Source organism: Platalea leucorodia, assembly GCF_965183815.1.
Source record: "Platalea leucorodia genome assembly, chromosome: 15".
Lineage (NCBI taxonomy): Eukaryota > Metazoa > Chordata > Aves > Pelecaniformes > Threskiornithidae > Platalea > Platalea leucorodia.
Window position 1 is genome coordinate 12070976 of NC_138837.1, and position 16133 is coordinate 12087108.

Sequence of the window (16133 nt, forward strand, 5' to 3'; positions counted from 1 at the left end):
CAGAATCGCTTCTCCCATGCAAGGACAGCCCACGAAACAGTGAAGAACAACAAACCATGAACATGAGATCAGTTTTAAAAAAAATTTAATAGTGAAATACGAACAGTACAATAGCCAGATGTGAATGGCAAAGGCACAGCTGCACACCGTTATCTGGGGTGCTGCCAGGGTGGGCGAGGGACTCTGCACGGGCTGCGATGTTCCTGCTCCCCATCCGGCTCTGGGTTAACGGTGAAGGAGGAACCTTCAGCCTCAGCAAAGTGCAGAATTCACAGGGCAGAGGCAAGCGCGCAGCGCCTCAGAGCAGCCGCTGCCAGCCTCCTCGGAAAGCTCCTGGATTTGAGCATTTGCTCTGGCTCGCTCTTGGCATAGAGTAACTGCCAGAGTCCTGCCAGCTGTGCAGGGCAGGCTCTGCCTATGGAGATTACAGGTTTCTCCAGGGTATGCAGCAAGGCAGAATTTAGCCCTTTAATACAGAGCATGTAGGCACAAAGCACAGGAGAATCTAGAGCAGTTTTCGTCAGATATGCAGCCTAAACCCAATGTGCTGGCTTCACTTCTGATCACTGTGACAGTGATACCCATGGTCTTGCCATGAGACACAAATTTTCACAGCCAACCATGCACCCAAGGGGTTGCTGGAATCCAGGGGCTACCGAAGCAGGATCTTATTCACATCCTTCACCTGCAGAGTTGTTGTCAGTCTAAGTGATTTGATGACCAGGAGAGTCCCTCTGCTTCCCAACTGGGTGCTCCATGAGGAGTTGACTCATGCAGGAGCTCAGCAGGCTTGAGGAAGCCCCGAGGGATGGTAAGGGCACGGTGGGCAGCTAAAACCCATGCTGCCCTGCCTGCTGCCAGAGAGAAGGAAGGCAGCACATGTCTGTGGGCTTTGCAGTCACACCTCCGATGCCATGCAGACATCGGCCAAGGCTCCCCTGGAGAGCTGACACTTGCCCCAGCCAAGGTGATGGTGCAGAGGCAACAGCAGGCCTGGCTGGGAAAGGACACTTCAGGCAATAAGAGGCCACATGAAAAGCTTTTCATATAACTACTCAACATGATAGCAGCAGCGAGAGACAAGGGCGCTTTAAAGGGAGTTCTGGCAACCTTAAGTTCCCACTCAGCTCATGGAATGCAGCACAGGTACCAGAGCGAGCATGTTACACCCTGAGCTTTGACGTCCTGAACACGGAAGGTAAGAGATGGTCTCCAGGGCTCAGGCTCTGCTCCCTGTGCCAATATTTGTTACATTGATCATGCCTGCCCAGCACCGCTGCCCACCAGCCAGGGTGGGCAAGAGCCACCTGAGAGCCGCTGGCCACCCTCTGCAGTGGGCAGGGAGGTCCTCACCAGTCCAGGCCCTCCTTCTGCACCGGGAGCCTCGTGCTCTTCTCGCTGTAGAATTGGGCGTACCAGCGCCGGTGCTTCTGGATGCTGGAGTCCTCTCTGACCAGCAGCGGCTTGGGCAGATACTGTTTGTTATTCCAGATGGTTATATCGCGCTCAAACTGGGGGGAGAAGGAGGGTCTCATTCAGGTGGGGAAGCTGAACCAGCAGTTTTGTGCGTGCTACCTGACACCAGCTTTATTTTTTGGCGTTTCTCCCAAATGGCCGGTGTGGGACTGCTCGTGCTACTTGCACCTTGCAACGCCACAGCTCTGTCTGCAGTTTGCAGTTTGCACCATAGCTCCCAAACAAGAAGCCACTTTCATCTTAGATTGCCTTTGTCATATGAGATAGATACTGAAATAGAAATGGGTGTTGTGTAGGTAGGAGCTGCTCCACCTGAGGTTTTTGATTCATTGGGTAGCTCCAGCCAACCAGGCCTTTCTAAATTAAGCATCTGCATCTTTTGAACTCTGCTCAGACACACATGCAGTAAGATTTATGGAGATTTCCTCTGTGAAGAGGTCTCTGCAGAAATGAGTGCTGCTCATTCACATTAGTAAGAATGCAAAATATTCAGCCAGCATTTATACAATACGAGTTAGCACAGCCGAGTTTGATTCGGGATAGTTTTTGGCATCTGAAAATCATCTGGCAATTTTTACTGCCGTGCCAGTGAAAGTCTCTCTGGTCAGACCAAACAGTTTCCTAGCTTTAACCCCTGGTAGAAACGAATGACATGAACTCCTCTGACCGCTTGAAGGGAGTTACAGGGATGATGGGGTCAGATTTTGCTTGGTAGTGCCAGCTGGAGTAACAGCGACAGACTGCAGGCTGAGAAGTTCAAAATGGACATTAAAAATAAAAATTAACAATATGTGGGTAGAGCAATAATGGAATGGGACACCCAGGGAGCTGGAGCGATGGGGGTGTCCTCCAAAGGAGGAGGCCTTCAAGGCCATGCCTGACTTGAACTTGGCAATAGTCTTGCCCCAACTGGAATATTGGACTGGAGACCTCCCGAGGGACCTTTCACCATTTCCATGGTGGTAAGGACCTGGAAAAATCTCTGTCAGGAGTTGCCCAGTCTCATGAGAATTTAACAGCAGGAGGATTTCTTGGCTCAGTGCTCACCGAAGGAGATAGATAGGATAATCTTAAATCACTGACCTGGGATGCTGGAAATCCAGAAGCAGTTATTAGTTCTCTCAAAGACTTCCTGCAGTTTGGGAGAGGTTGCCTAAACCTCGTGCCCCAGTTCCCCATCCACAGGAGAGGGATAGCACCTCTCTGCCGTCCTCAACAGATGAGCCCCTGCAGGGACCCTCGTTGCTAAAACTCCAGTTTAGCTCTTTGGGCTACTAAAACTGAAAGATCATACCAAGCACTGGGAGGATCTTGCCCACGAGTGCTTTGCTCCCACATATATCTGAGCCCCCATGGGCAACTGCTCTTCCTTCTCACACCTCTTGGCCACCACGCTCCAGGGGACCGCCTTTGGCTGCTCTTCTTCAGAGGCCTTACCTGTATGCACTCTGCTCTCAGGATGAACTTGGGGATTATGGCCGGCACGTTCTTCTGGTAGTAGATTTTGTGGACAACGTTCTGCAGGAGAGGCTCCAGGGGAGTCACCGTCTGCAGGATGATCCCGTGGCCCAGGAAAGCATGTTCAAAGATCAGGAAAACCAGCCCTGGCCCCACCTGCAGAGCAACAGAGCACCCTCAGGGACCGCCCGGTGGTCCAGCCCTCTGGTACAGCAACTCCCACGGCTTGAGACCTCCTTCAGATGTCTCCTAGAATGTGCTCAAGTTCCCCTTTACTCTTTCATCAGATAATAGGCACAAAGTCAAGCTACACCTCAGGGCCACGAGGCACAGACTGCTTGCCAACTGCTAATGCCCCCAGGCCAGGGGAAATCCAGCAGAGCCATGCAGCCCGTAGTGGCCTGGGACATTCACAGATGTGTCAGGGCTGGATGGCTTTGCTGTGGGCCCATGGGAATTCATGAGGGTTTACAGTGCTCTACTGGTCCCAAAAAGTTTAAAAACTAGTCTTCTAGGAAACGCTTCCAAGTTTTCATCTGGTCTTGTTCATCGCTGAATTACCTTCAGGTCATCAACAGCCTTATTGGATTGTTGACACCAGTCCTGGGCTCCCATCTCAGCAGCAGCGGTTGCAATGGAGGTAACACAGCATCCCTACTCCTGCTCTGGCTTTCCCCTTTGCAGCTGCAACAGGCACATTAGCTTTTAGCCAAAATCAGGTTCAGCCTTTTAACTAGCATGAGATGAGTACGGGTTCTCTGCTCTCTGACGTGCATCCAGGCACGCAGACAGATGGTAACACACTTGGGTCTTTGAAGCAGTGCAGATACTGATGGGTTTTTTGGCTATTTTATTTACTAATCCTTTAAGGTTTAGTTGGGTACAAACTTTTTGTAAGGTTATTTTATTGTCTTTTTTTCTCCTGCTCATTGATATCCGTGCTAAATAGCACAGATCTAAGACCTGAACAGGGATATAAAAAACATCCACTTTGTGATAATTCCCTAATTACACCAAGACCTAGCCCTTACCGAAGTTTTGTATCATGACTTGGTTTGCTATTGTTCTGAAGTTGTAATATGGGAATAGGCCAAATGCCTTCAAAAATGTACTAGGACCAAGTTACTAGTTTTATCAGGCAAGCTTAGCATTTTGTCAAAAAAACCCCAAAACCGCAACCAAAAATGAAAGTGAGAACATCTAGTTTCCATTGATTCATGTTTTACGGCATTATTTCTATTTTCCTTTAATTATTTAGCAATTTGTGTCAACTATTTTATTATCTCATTCAGAGCTATCTTGGGCTACCAGACACGCTGTTTCTGTTTTTTTTGGAAGTGGAGATGGGAAAGAGAATTGTGGTTAATAAACATGTTTCCAAAACAAAACCCAAAAACACAAGAAAGGAAGAAAATAAGAAAATAAGTGAACTTTTAATTGCAGAAGGAGGTCTTGACATTAGTATGAATTTATTTCTTTAGCGTCAATGTTTGCAAACTGACAAATCTTTGTGCTTTCCAGAAAGCTGTCTGAAAAACCCTGAGTTTTTTGGATCACACAGATCAACATCCTCAAAATGTTTCTTACTGTATATTGAGGGCTCTCTACGCCTTTCCCAGGCACGTTCGCCATGGACTGAAAGAGTCCACACTTCTGTGTTGTAAAGCGCTGTGACAATGTGGTGTGAGGGTCCCTTGCGATTGGGAACCAGTGTTTGCTCGGGTTAGTACTGATCTTTTTTTTAAGTTGTTTTGGGAGCACAGCAGTCCCTACGAACCCTCCCTTTCCTCTGTGCTGCCCAGCCGTGGAGCAGCCCCAATGCCAGGCTGTGGTTTTGGCCCATGTGTCCAATCCGCTTGGTAGGGAAGGCTATACTGGGCAGGATGGGCAAGGACTCAGCCTTTTGGGTGACAAAGCACTTCAGCTCGGGGTGCTGGTGGTCACATACCTGCCTGGCTGAAACTGTCAAATCCATCAAGGAGAGGCGCTTCCCGAAGACGGTTGCGGTGTGTTGAACCAGCAGCCGGGAGCAATGCTCGTTGGGCTCCGGCTCCGGCCGCCACTCGGCCTGGAGGGGTGAAGAAGGATCGGCTCAGTCTGAGAGACGGAGAGCACAGACTGAAGGGAGGTAGCAGCGAGATGGTGAAGACCACCTAGAGATGAGCACAGATGAGGGAGTGCAGCTAAAACCCTCAGAGACACAGAAAAGAGACAGGACCTGAAGGTGGGGGGATGCGGGAGAGGGGATGAGGTGGGACTGACGCTTTGAGGCAGAAAGGGGACCTGGTTTGAAAGACTTCGACCTCCTCATGGCTAAGAGGTGAGCGAGGGTCTTACCTTCCAGATGTGCTTCATAAAATCCCACAGCTTGGACCTTGTGTACCTCAGGTCGGATCCGCCCAGAATAGCTGGTCCATGGAGAAAAGCCAGGTGAGCCGTGTCGGCCGCGTTCTCGGGGATTTCCTGCCATTGGGGAACAATTTGCCGTTGGCGAGAGCTGCCGTGGGTGCGAGCTGCCTGTACTTGACAGCAGGATTGCAACAGCACCAGCAGGACTGAGCCCGGCCCAGCACGTCGCTCCGAGCACAGCAGAGATGCTCGCAGGTACCCGACACAGCACGAGGCAACCGAGCGAGCGGAGGAAGGGGCCTCAGCACAGACTGACCTGGGACTAGTTCTTAACTAGTGTGTAGGAATAATTTAAACATGAAGCTCAGAAAATTCAGAGTTAATTTTAAACTCAAAGAAGTCTATGCACGTTAACTTCTGCAGCCACACAAGCCGGGACTCCAAACAAGTCCTTCCTTTGGCCCTGTAATAATTGTAAGGAAAAAAACATTTTTGTGTTTGTGCTCCTAGACTAGATTTCACATATTTTAAAACCCTTAAACCCCACCAGCCTGCCCACAATATGTGACTTTTTCAGAAGTTTTAACTGCTTTACTACTCAAATACACCAGCTTTCTGCCAGCTTGGCAGGTAGCACAGACTGGCCCCAGGATAGACCTGTGTACAGTGGCTTGCACTGAAGGGCAGACATGAAATAAATATTACTATCCCATCAGTCTCCCAAATTCTCCCTGCTTCTCACATCTCTGCCCACTCCCAGAGCCGCATCTCCTGTGTCTCACGCACCTTCTTCATTTCTTTTAATAATTCTTCATTTCTTTCTAACCCACTCGCCTTCATCGTGATTTAGTCAGCAGGCAGGCACTGCCTTTGGGGAGGAGCGCGCTTTTGGATTAAGGGTCATTTTTGTCACTGATTTTTACAAATAGAAGTGTTCTGCTCAGTGGCAAGCATATAAAAATCTCCCAAGGTCCAAAATCCCAAGGGATTGCCCGTTTTCAGAACTGCTGCTGTCTCCCATCGCTCTCCCGGCGGAGCCTCCCCGCGGGGCTGCCCCCGGCTCCCTCCGAGGCCCCCGGCCGCGGTCCCTCTGTTTAGTGCCACAGCACGGTTCCCCTCTTCCAGCCTCATTTCCCCGGAGAGGCGACAGAGGGAACAGCCATTTTGTTCTCCGTGGCACATTTGTCAGCGTGTGATGGTGATTATAAAGATTAACAGCAAAATAACCGCGCGTTTCCATTTCGGTGATCGATGAGTTGAAAAGCCAACTGACACTAAGTGCCGCAATTCTTAGAGAATCTTTTTTTAAATTACATCAGTTATAAGTCAAAGCAAATTAACAGATTCCTTTTAAGTACCCAGAACATCTGCTCTCTACTGAAGAAGCCCACGATCCGTGTTTGGGGAACATATGCCGTGCTCTCGGTATCCAGCACAGGGATTATTTCTAGGTCTGAGCTCTGCCAGCAGCACCGATGACACTGGCTGCAGGCAGGGCCTGGTTAATTGGGAGGAGATGTCCCTGAACAGGTTAATTGGGAGCAGATGTCCCTGAACTGGACTATAGGAGAGGACCCAGGCGTGGATGTGCCCCCCCGGAGGGACCGGGCTCCCTACCTGGATGTGCGCGTCGACCAAGTGCTCTGTCTGCCCGCGGAAGACCCACTCTTTGGTGGCGATCTCCCGCTGCTCGGGCACTGCCCACGTCGGACCGACCCCTTCGCAGTGGTACCAGACCAGCAGCATCCCATTCACCTCGCAGGACTGCCAGGTCCGCACCCGCGCAAAATCTGGCACTGCGGAGGACAGAAAGGCATCAGTTAAAAGCGGCATCTCCAAGGCTGACACTAAAGGTCGCCTCATCCTAACTGCAGCTCAGAGATCGTCTTTTTGGGTGATATCCATGTGGCACAGGCTCTCTGGTGGCTCTTGCCAGCTTTCAGGCTGCTGAAGGAGGACTACAGCTTCTGCAGTTCACAGAAAAGAGTTTGCTTAAATCAGTTTTTTTTCAGTTGGGTGTTTTGCATACGTCCTTTAGGGAAGAAGTATGGCTGGCTGCTCTGCAGCCTTCTTTCACTACCCTTAAAACTGTTGAAATAAGTAAATGTCTGCTGCATCAATGGTCCCTCCTCAGGTTTCGATCAGCTGAAAGGAGATTCCTTAAGTTACAGATGTGCAGAGAGTAAAAGCCATCTCTACCTCTCGAGTTCAAGTCATTCTCTGTTACAATACTGCAGTGTCATGTGGTGCTTTAAGAATACATCTGCACTCTTTCCAGTGAAATGAATTTTGGCATTTATAGTTACCCAATTGTCAGAAAACGTAGCTTCTACTGGATTGAAAGGCTTTTGCCTTCATTAGTTTTTTTTCTAATTTGCAAACAAGCACGGAGGATAGCGCTTCCTTATTATTCAGCCTTGCACAGTCATGCGGGAGGTGAAATAACAGGAGAAATGTTTCTCTTTCAGTCAGTGAATATCAGAGGGGCAGGAGGAGACCATCACTGCCATTTCTCACTGAAAAAATCTGGTGCTTTGGGTGGGATGCATCTCATTAAATTTTAAAGAGGGCTTGGTGTGCCCCCACACAGACACAGAATCACAGAATCGTTTGGGTTGGAAAAGACCCTTAAGATCATGAAGTCCAACCGTTGACCCAGCACTGCCAAGTTCATCACTATACCACGTCCTCGAGCACCACGTCTACCCGTCCTTTAAATACCTCCAGGGATGGAGACTCGACCACTTCCCTGGGTAGCCTGTTCCAACGCTTGACCACCCTTTCGGTGAAGAAGTTTTTCCTAATATCCAACCCAAACCTGCCCTGGCGCAGCTTGAGGCCGTTCCCTCTCATCCCATCACTTGTTCCTGGGGAGCAGAGACCGACCCCCCCGGCTCCAGCCTCCTTTCAGGCCGTTGCAGAGAGCGATGAGGGCTCCCCTCAGCCTCCTCTTCTCCAGGCTGAGCCCCCCCAGCTCCCCCAGCCGCTCCTCCCCAGCCTTGTGCTCCAGCCCCTTCCTCTGGCTTCGCCTGAACAGCCTCACCTAGCAGCAGGCTGGGCCCTGCAGCTCTCCTGCCCGGCTGTCGGTCCCCTGCAAGCCCGGTGCCGGACGAGCTGCCCATCCGAGCTCTCCAAAATCCCTCTCCATCAATGTGACCTGCACGGGCACAGATGGCTTTAAATCTGTTTAAATCAACCTGACCCATTTGGGCTGTATGGGAGCGGGGCAGCTGTCCGCAGTTTTGTTCTTTTAATAATACAGATAACAATGACTCTGAATACAGCCGTTTCAGATGAAACAAGGCATCTTGGCAAGCTTTTGCGTATATCCAGAATATTCATTCTCATTTTGTGATGAAACACATTTTTGCTCATTACTTGGAACCAAATTTTCATTTGAATGCAGCTCCTGAGTGAGTGTGTATGGGAAAAAGAAACCTGTATTAATCCTTTTTTCTGGGGGAAGAAAAAAAAAAAAAAAAAAAAAGAAAAAAAGGAATTGCTGTTTGGTGAGATTTATAAATGTCTTTTATCTTAACACGTATGGATGGAATGTTTCTTCCACTTTGGGAAAAATAGTCTGCTTAGTGGAAAGGCTGAGTTTTGCTGCTAATCACTGTTTTCATTGCTATCCCAATCAATCCCAACCAGAGAAAGCTGAACTCAGGCAAAATAACTAAGCAGCACAAGCCAAAGCAAAACTCAAGGTACGGCTGTCTGCTGGTTTCAGCCACATTTAGAATTGGCGATTTTAACGAATTAGTGCAGCCAGATCAACTGTTACATGTGAACTTTAAGTAAGATATTCTTCCTACACAGTCAATGCAAACCACATCTAAACGGTAAGCATATGCAAAGAGCTTTCCTGGATTCTAACCAAAAGTTCCCTTCAAGCCTTAAAAGGAGAAAAAATTGTCATTGAGAGACTATTCTGTCATGCTAATGTGACAGGTTTAAACACTGACGTGGTATAAGCTATCGCTATAGAGCACAGAATCGTTTCTGAACCCCAGTAGCTCCTCAGGACCCTGCTGGTGCAATGGATGACGCAGGGTTAAAAAATCTTCTTTTCTACCCTGCTTGCTGAATGCAGGAGTTGCAGGACTATCAAAATCAAGAAGGGTGGTTATTTTGCTGGACTAAAGTCCCAGTTATCACCTACCATAGGAAAGGACACTGGAACCTGATGTCCCAACATGGACAACCCAGGAGGAAAATGAGGGTGCTGCATGAAATAGGGGAGCAGGAGGGAGGGCGAGTTATTATAAAGACCCCTTTTCCTTAATGAAGTAGCTGTTAATGAGGACACACAGGGCGCTACCATTTCTGTGGATGCTTTCTGCAGGTTTGAGGGATGTTCACCTTTTTCAGCATACGGGATGCGGGTGCATTTTCCGTCTTCTCCTCGAAACTGCCAGCCGTGGAACGGGCATTCGATGCAATTGCCCACGACGCGCCCGCCGGCGGCGAGGTTGGCCCCAAGGTGAGGGCAGTAAGCGTCGACCACGTAGGCTTGGCCATCCTGGGTGCGAAACGCAGCAAGCTGTTCTCCTGCAGAAGTAAGAGGTTAAGAGGTTGTAAAAACAAGATCCCTACATGGGGCGCCGGGTAAGACACGCAGGGCTCGGCCCCTTCTGAACACCAGCACTGACGGGTGCTTTCACCCAACGTTGCAGGCATCCGCCTGTGCAGGAACGTGCAGAAACACCCTGCTAAAAATTAATCCTGGAGGTTTTCTTTCCTTTCTAGTGGAAGAGCAGTGGCAGGACAGAAATAGGGTTGCTCTGGAGAAGTTATTTAACCACGAGATGGCACCAGGCAGCTGCCAGAGCCGGGGCCGGTGCTGCTGCCCAGGGCTGCGGGCAGGGAGCCCTGCCAGGCGGCAGCTGCCTGCCAGGCCGGCTGCAGGCAGGAGGCATTTGCTGACTGCAAAAAGGGCCATGCAAAACTGGGATGGCAGCTGCTGTAGCAAATGTCCAAGGTGTGGTGGCCGCCAGCTCGCTGCCCGCATTTAGAAGACATCCCGGCGCAGCGAGCTGGCCCGTTGCACCCGGCGTTTCACAGGCAGCAGGTTGGCAGCCTGCAGAGCCAGGCAGCTGCCCGCTGTCCCACGGGGCTGCTGTAGCGCAGAAACCTCCTGCTGAAGGGCAACGCCTTGCTCCAGGCACGGGGAGAGTAATTGCTCCTGGTCATCTCTAAACCCTCATGGCTTTGACCCTCAGCCCTGGTTTTTGAGCTCTCGGAGCCTGTTTCAGCTATAGGATAAAAGTTGCCTTTACAGAAATATTTAAAGATTTAGGATGCTTCCCCTGCTAAGGGAGGGATCCACACAGAGCAGAGCAATAACTGCACTTAAAGACAACTCTGTTCCCGTCCCTTGGCCTGAGAGGTCTAGAGCAGGGAGCGCAGGCTCATACACTTCGGGAAGCTCTGGTAACGGCAGCTGGAAGGAGAAGCCCTTCATCTGTTTGCTCTTGAACTCCAAGAGCCGTCTGCGCTGCAGCTCAGCAGCAAATGCCTTTCTCGGGCAGGGAGAGCAGGTGCTGCGAGCCAGAGCACTGGCACCTCCTTGGCAAAAGGGAGTTTTCTGGCGAAGCGAAGGGAAGCCCCTGCCTCCGGTCTGCTCCACGCAGGGAGTGAAGGGGAGTTGGTACCGGCATGGTTGGGGCTGTGTTGCCTCGGCACTCAGACTTGCTTTTCTCCATCGCTGGGCCTGATTCCTTGTGCTCCCTGAAGCAACGTGAGGTTTGCCCTGCTGGGATCTGCCCCTGCTCGGTTCTGGGATCGCCCTTTTCCTCCCCACCCCCAGGGTAGCACCGCATTAGCTGAGCAAGGAGCTGTTAAAATGGAGACAGCCAGCACCTGGGCTGTAGCCGTAGGTCTGTTCATGGCACTGCTCTGCCCAGCTGTGCAAGGCACCACTCTGGATGGCATGTCACAGCACTACCTAAATAAATGCTCTTCCTGGAGGGGCTGAATAGGTGCCAGGTGCTTTCCTGGCCCGGCACGGAGCTGCTCCCTGGGTGCTGCGGTGCTGCAGACCTGCCAGCACCCACGTCCCAGCCAGCGGCTCAGAGGAGAGGGGCTGCTCATCGGTGACCTGGCCTGAAAGCAAAGCTAGACCTGCTCCAGTGTCCCCCCAAGTCATGTCCTGGTTGGAAGGGGATGCAACTGGTCTGGGGGCTCAGAAGGGGGATTGTTCATACAGATGTGGCCACTGAGTTAAAGGCCAGGGTGCTCCAAGGTCCTCCCTCCCATACTGTGCTTCAGGTTATGCATATATGTATTCAGATTTCATCAGCTTGTGAAATCTGATTGTTACAGCAATTGCTGTAACTTAAAGCTCAACTAGTGAGAAATAAGAACCTTGGGAGCCAGGTTCTGTCCATAGTTTCCTAGACAGCCACACTGATGACAAGTGACACAGTCCGAGCTATCCCACCCAAAACCACTTTCCTTGATTGAAGTTTTGGGGTCTGAGCAAAGAAAAGGAAACCCTGCAAACTTTCCCAGCCCTCGATCCTAGGAAGGATTATTTCTGATATCTGACAGAAAAGAGCTGTTGTACTCCAGTGCCCGGAGATCCCTCCTTACCCAGGGCGCCCGGCGCTGTCGTCCCTGCAGTCTTTCTGGAAGGCGCCCATACATCTGCTGGCAGCAGGCACAGGGGAGTGGGGGCACCGAGGTGCACGTCCTTCCCCTGCCCCAGGTATCAGGGATTCATCCTGAAGCATCAGCAGTTTCTTTTCTCTCTAACCTGCCTCTCTACCTGACCTGAGGCTCAGGGCAAAGCGGGGAAAGCAGGGAAAGGGTTTCTGCCTGGCACTGGAGGTGTTGCAGGTTCTCCAGGAGCAGCGGCAGCGTGGACACACAGAGCAGCCATGGATGGGTCAGAGCAGAGCACCTGGAGCCCAGGGGTCCCAGCCACATGCCCCAAGGAGCAGCCCTGCAGCCTGCTGCCTTGCCCACTGAATTTTAAGACAGTTTTACTCCAGGAAGGTCCCACCTCTAGAGCTTTCCTTCATACATGCAGCCTGGAGCTCTTCTGCCTTGAAAATCTGAAGCAGTGCCTATGGCCAGACCCTTGCCGGGCTGTCAGAAAAGCTCAGCCGGGACTGCTGAGGGAGTGCCGCTTTTGCCTCCAGCCTTTGCACCCTGGAGCCAGCAGAGCCAGAGGAGAAGCTGATCTTTCTTTGCTCCAGCTTGTGCATCAAATCTGATATCTCTCCCCTTGGGAGGATGGTATCCTGGCCTAGGATATACTGAAAAACGCTGTTGCAGGTGAATATCTATAGAGCATTAACAGCTACATACTGACGTTTTCCTATTAAATTAGCTTTTTATGGAAATCGAACAGCAATTGTAGCAAGAATAGCACATGGGACATAAAGAGCCCTAAGGTCGCTGTGCAGCCCTGGCGCTTGGCTCAGAGGACCGTCTCCGGGGCGCTCCTGCGCGGGAGCCTCGCTGGGGCCCGAGCGGCTTCCCTGCAGCCAGCCCCTGGAGAGCAGTGCCCCGCGGACCAGAGCAGCTCTCACCCCGCTGCCGCAGCCTTAGGAGAGAACGAGGCTGTCCTGCATGCTCAGTGCTATGTTTTGGAAGGAGTCCCATCCCAAAGGATGAGTCTTGGCAGGGACTGAGTCAAGCAATTTTTATTCTTTCATCTCCTCTGGCTCGCTGCATTTCCAGGCTACACTCAGAGACTCCAAAATGAATTAGACACCCACAAACCTGGAAGCTACAGGTTGTTTAGCGGTCTTATTTACTGATCTTCCTGGCACTGGCACACTACTGCCACTCTGCCACTAGGAGTGATTTTACCTGCGCATTTCAGCCAGAGCCAGAGGACTGGGTGCCAGGAGCCAGGCTGTGGGCAGACAACCAAGGGAGTTGTCACAGCGAGGCTGGTGGGGCTCTCTAGGACGGGTACATGGAATTGAAGAGGTGCCATTATACAAAAAACCCCAAACAACTTCACAGGAGAGGATGGCTCTGGAAATAGAAAAACCCCACACTTTCACCACTGAATCTGAGGGATTTCAAGGCAGATACATCCCTTCTGACGAGGAAGGCACCAGCACAAGTCCAAAACCATCTTCAAGGTGACAGGACCCTGGACAAGCACAGCACCCCGCTGGATGTGGCTGTGAGGCCCCATCCTGATCTCCCCAGGACATGGGGAGCCGCAGGCAGTGATGCCTGGGAGGGGAGCCCAGGCAGTGAGATGCTCCGGTGTCCCAGCAAGGAGCCCAGAGAGGGGTGCCCTGCACACTCGCAAGGAGCCTGTGCCCAGCATGTCCCCAGCGCGCCAGCAGGGACATTCAGTGCCCATGCAAAAGCCCAGGCTGTGACACCCTTGGGGCCCCTCTATGGGTGCTGGCTGGCATGCTCTGAGCGCGGTGCCCGGGCAGAGCTGTCCCAGTGCCGCAGCAGAGCCCCGAGGCAGGGATGCCCTGGCAGGGACGCCCCGCACACTGGCGAGGAGCCCGGGCAGGGACACTGCAGTGCCCCACCGTGGGTGCTGGCTGGGATGCCCCAGTGCCCCAGCAGGATGCCCAGGCTGGGGTGCTCCAGTGCCCTGGTGAGGGTACCCATGTGAGCGTGTCCCAGTGGGGCTCCCTGGGCAGGGATGTCCCTGTGATCCAGCAGGAATGCCTGGGCAGGGATGCCCTGTTTCCCTGGCAGGGATGCCGTCCGGGATTCCCTGGCGCCCCGGTGGGGATGTCCGGGCAAGGGTGTCCTGGTGACCCGACGGGGCTGCCAGCTGGGATGTGCCAGTGCCCCAGCACGGGCGCTGGCCCCGGCAGAGGTACCCAGGCAGGGATGCCCCGGTGCCCCGGCGGTGTGCCCGGGCCGGGCTGTCCCATTCCCCGGCAGGGATGCCCGGACAGGGACGCCCCAGTATCCCGGCGGGGATGCCCGGGCGGGGATGCCCTCCCCACCGGCCGGGATCCCGAGCCTCGTCACCCCCGTTGCCCGGCCGGGGGTCGGGGGCTGCCGTCGGGGATGCGGCGGCTGGCACTCACCGAGCAGGGCGAGGCTGCGGACGGCGCCGCGGGGCAGCTGCGCGGAGTCGAGCAGCCGGTACCAGCCGTTGGGGTAGGCGGGCGGCAGGGCGCCGGGGCGGCGGGCGCGGCGGGCGCGGCGAGCAGCCTGCCTGCGGCTCAGCCCGGGGGCCGGCAGGTAGCCCACTTGCCCGGGGCCGCGCCGCAGCGCCAGCGGCCGGGGGCAGCCCAGCAGCAGCAGGACGAGGAGGAGGAGGAGGAGGAGGAGGAAGAGGAAGAGCAGCGCCCCGCGCCCCGGCCCCGCCGCCAGCAGCGCCGCGCCGCACCATCCGCTCCCCATAGCGCGCCCGGCCCCGCCGCCGCCGCCCCTTATAGCGCGGGCGGCCCCGCCCGGAGAGGTGCCCCGTGGGCGGGGGGGAGCGGGAGTCCCCACGTCGGGGTCCCCCCGGGCATCCCCGGCCGCCTCCCCTCCGGTGGAGGAGCCCCGGGAGGCTGCGACCCAGCACGGCACCCGCGGCGGGGGCGAGCGGAGAGGCCGGGGGGCGAGGAGGGGCTGAGGGAGCGGGGTTTGCTTCGTCTGGGGAGGGGGAGGCAAACGGGGGGGCGGGGGTCCAGCTGCAGCCTGCTGCCAGCTCGGGGTTACGGAGCAGGGGGAGCCGGGGTCTTCCCCGAGATGCACAAGCAAAGGGAACTTCACTTGCGCATAAGGAACAATAATTCTGCCTCCAAAGAGGGGTCTGAAATCCAGTAGATGTGTTAATCAGATCAATAAATGCCCCAGCATCCTCCTGAGCTGCTCTCTCGTGCTTAGAAAAGGGGGGAGCGTGGTGCGGGGCTGGCTTTGGCATCGGGCACCCAACAGGACCCTGACAGGTCTCCCGCAGTTCAGGAGCACTCAGAGAGGTGCCAGCAGAGAAAACGGGGGTAATGTGGGACGTGGATGCCCTCTGTGCAGAGAGCATAAATCAGGGCAAAGCCAAGGCTGGGCTGTTTAAGCACGCCAGCCGGCTGGAAAAGTGAGGCAGAGGAGTAACGATTTAGTGCAAAGACTTGCGCAGGTTCAAGAGGTAGCTGTAGAAAAGCCACTTGTCATGTAGATACAGTCAGAGGTTTCCAGGAGAAGCAGCAACCCAAAATACCCACCCGAGTACTGAGGAATTGAAAAGGGAACAATGCGCAGAAATGGAGCATCTGGCTGAAGCAAAAGGAGCAGCTAAAAGGGCAAATTCAGACAGGGGGAATTGCTTGAAGACCTGACATGAAAGGTTCAGGTAAATATATGTCTGCCCTATTGGAAACCTGTTCTAGGAGCAGAATGCTGGTGTAGTTACGCAGGAGATGACTGAACACGACATTTGGGAGTGAACAGAGATCCCTCAGAGAGGGACAGGCTGCCAGTCCTGTCCGAGCGGGCAAAAGGAAGAAAGCAGCAGCTCCAGCAAGTGAAGGGTCAAGTCAAAATAAGACAGGTCAAAGAGGGATTTTCAAAAGTGACTTACTAAGGGCATAAACCCACATACTAAATACATCTGTTGCACAAAACCAGAGACTTGATGGGTGGTTTGGGGACCGCAGACCGATGAGTCTCAGTCCTGTGCCGGGCAAATCCATTAGACACCGCGGGGCTGAGAGACAGAGGGATGAACGTGCTCTGTCGGGGAAGAGGCAGCACCCCGTTTGCCCAGAGAAGTCACGTCCCACAAATGGATCTGAGGAGTCAGCAACCAGGTGAATAAGTTCACACTTTGTTCACTCGGCTTTTCAAGACACCTCCTCTAAGGTATGCTGGTCCTCAAATCTGCCTGAAATACCAGCGGGGACCTGCTCTGCTTTTGTAGTTGGAAA

General features: G+C 53.3%; 1 protein-coding gene across 1 annotated transcript; it reads right to left on the reverse strand.

The window, feature by feature from the left end:
* Positions 1–1349: 1349 nt before the first annotated feature.
* Positions 1350–14628, reverse strand: LOC309597590 (cholesterol 7-desaturase nvd-like; the record flags this gene model as incomplete). Its single annotated transcript, XM_082327165.1, has 7 exons — positions 1350–1511; positions 2914–3090; positions 4883–5002; positions 5272–5397; positions 6901–7079; positions 9646–9834; positions 14310–14628. The coding sequence occupies 7 exons, from the start codon at positions 14626–14628 to the stop codon at positions 1350–1352; spliced, it is 1272 nt and encodes a 423-aa protein (XP_082183291.1).
* Positions 14629–16133: the final 1505 nt, after the last annotated feature.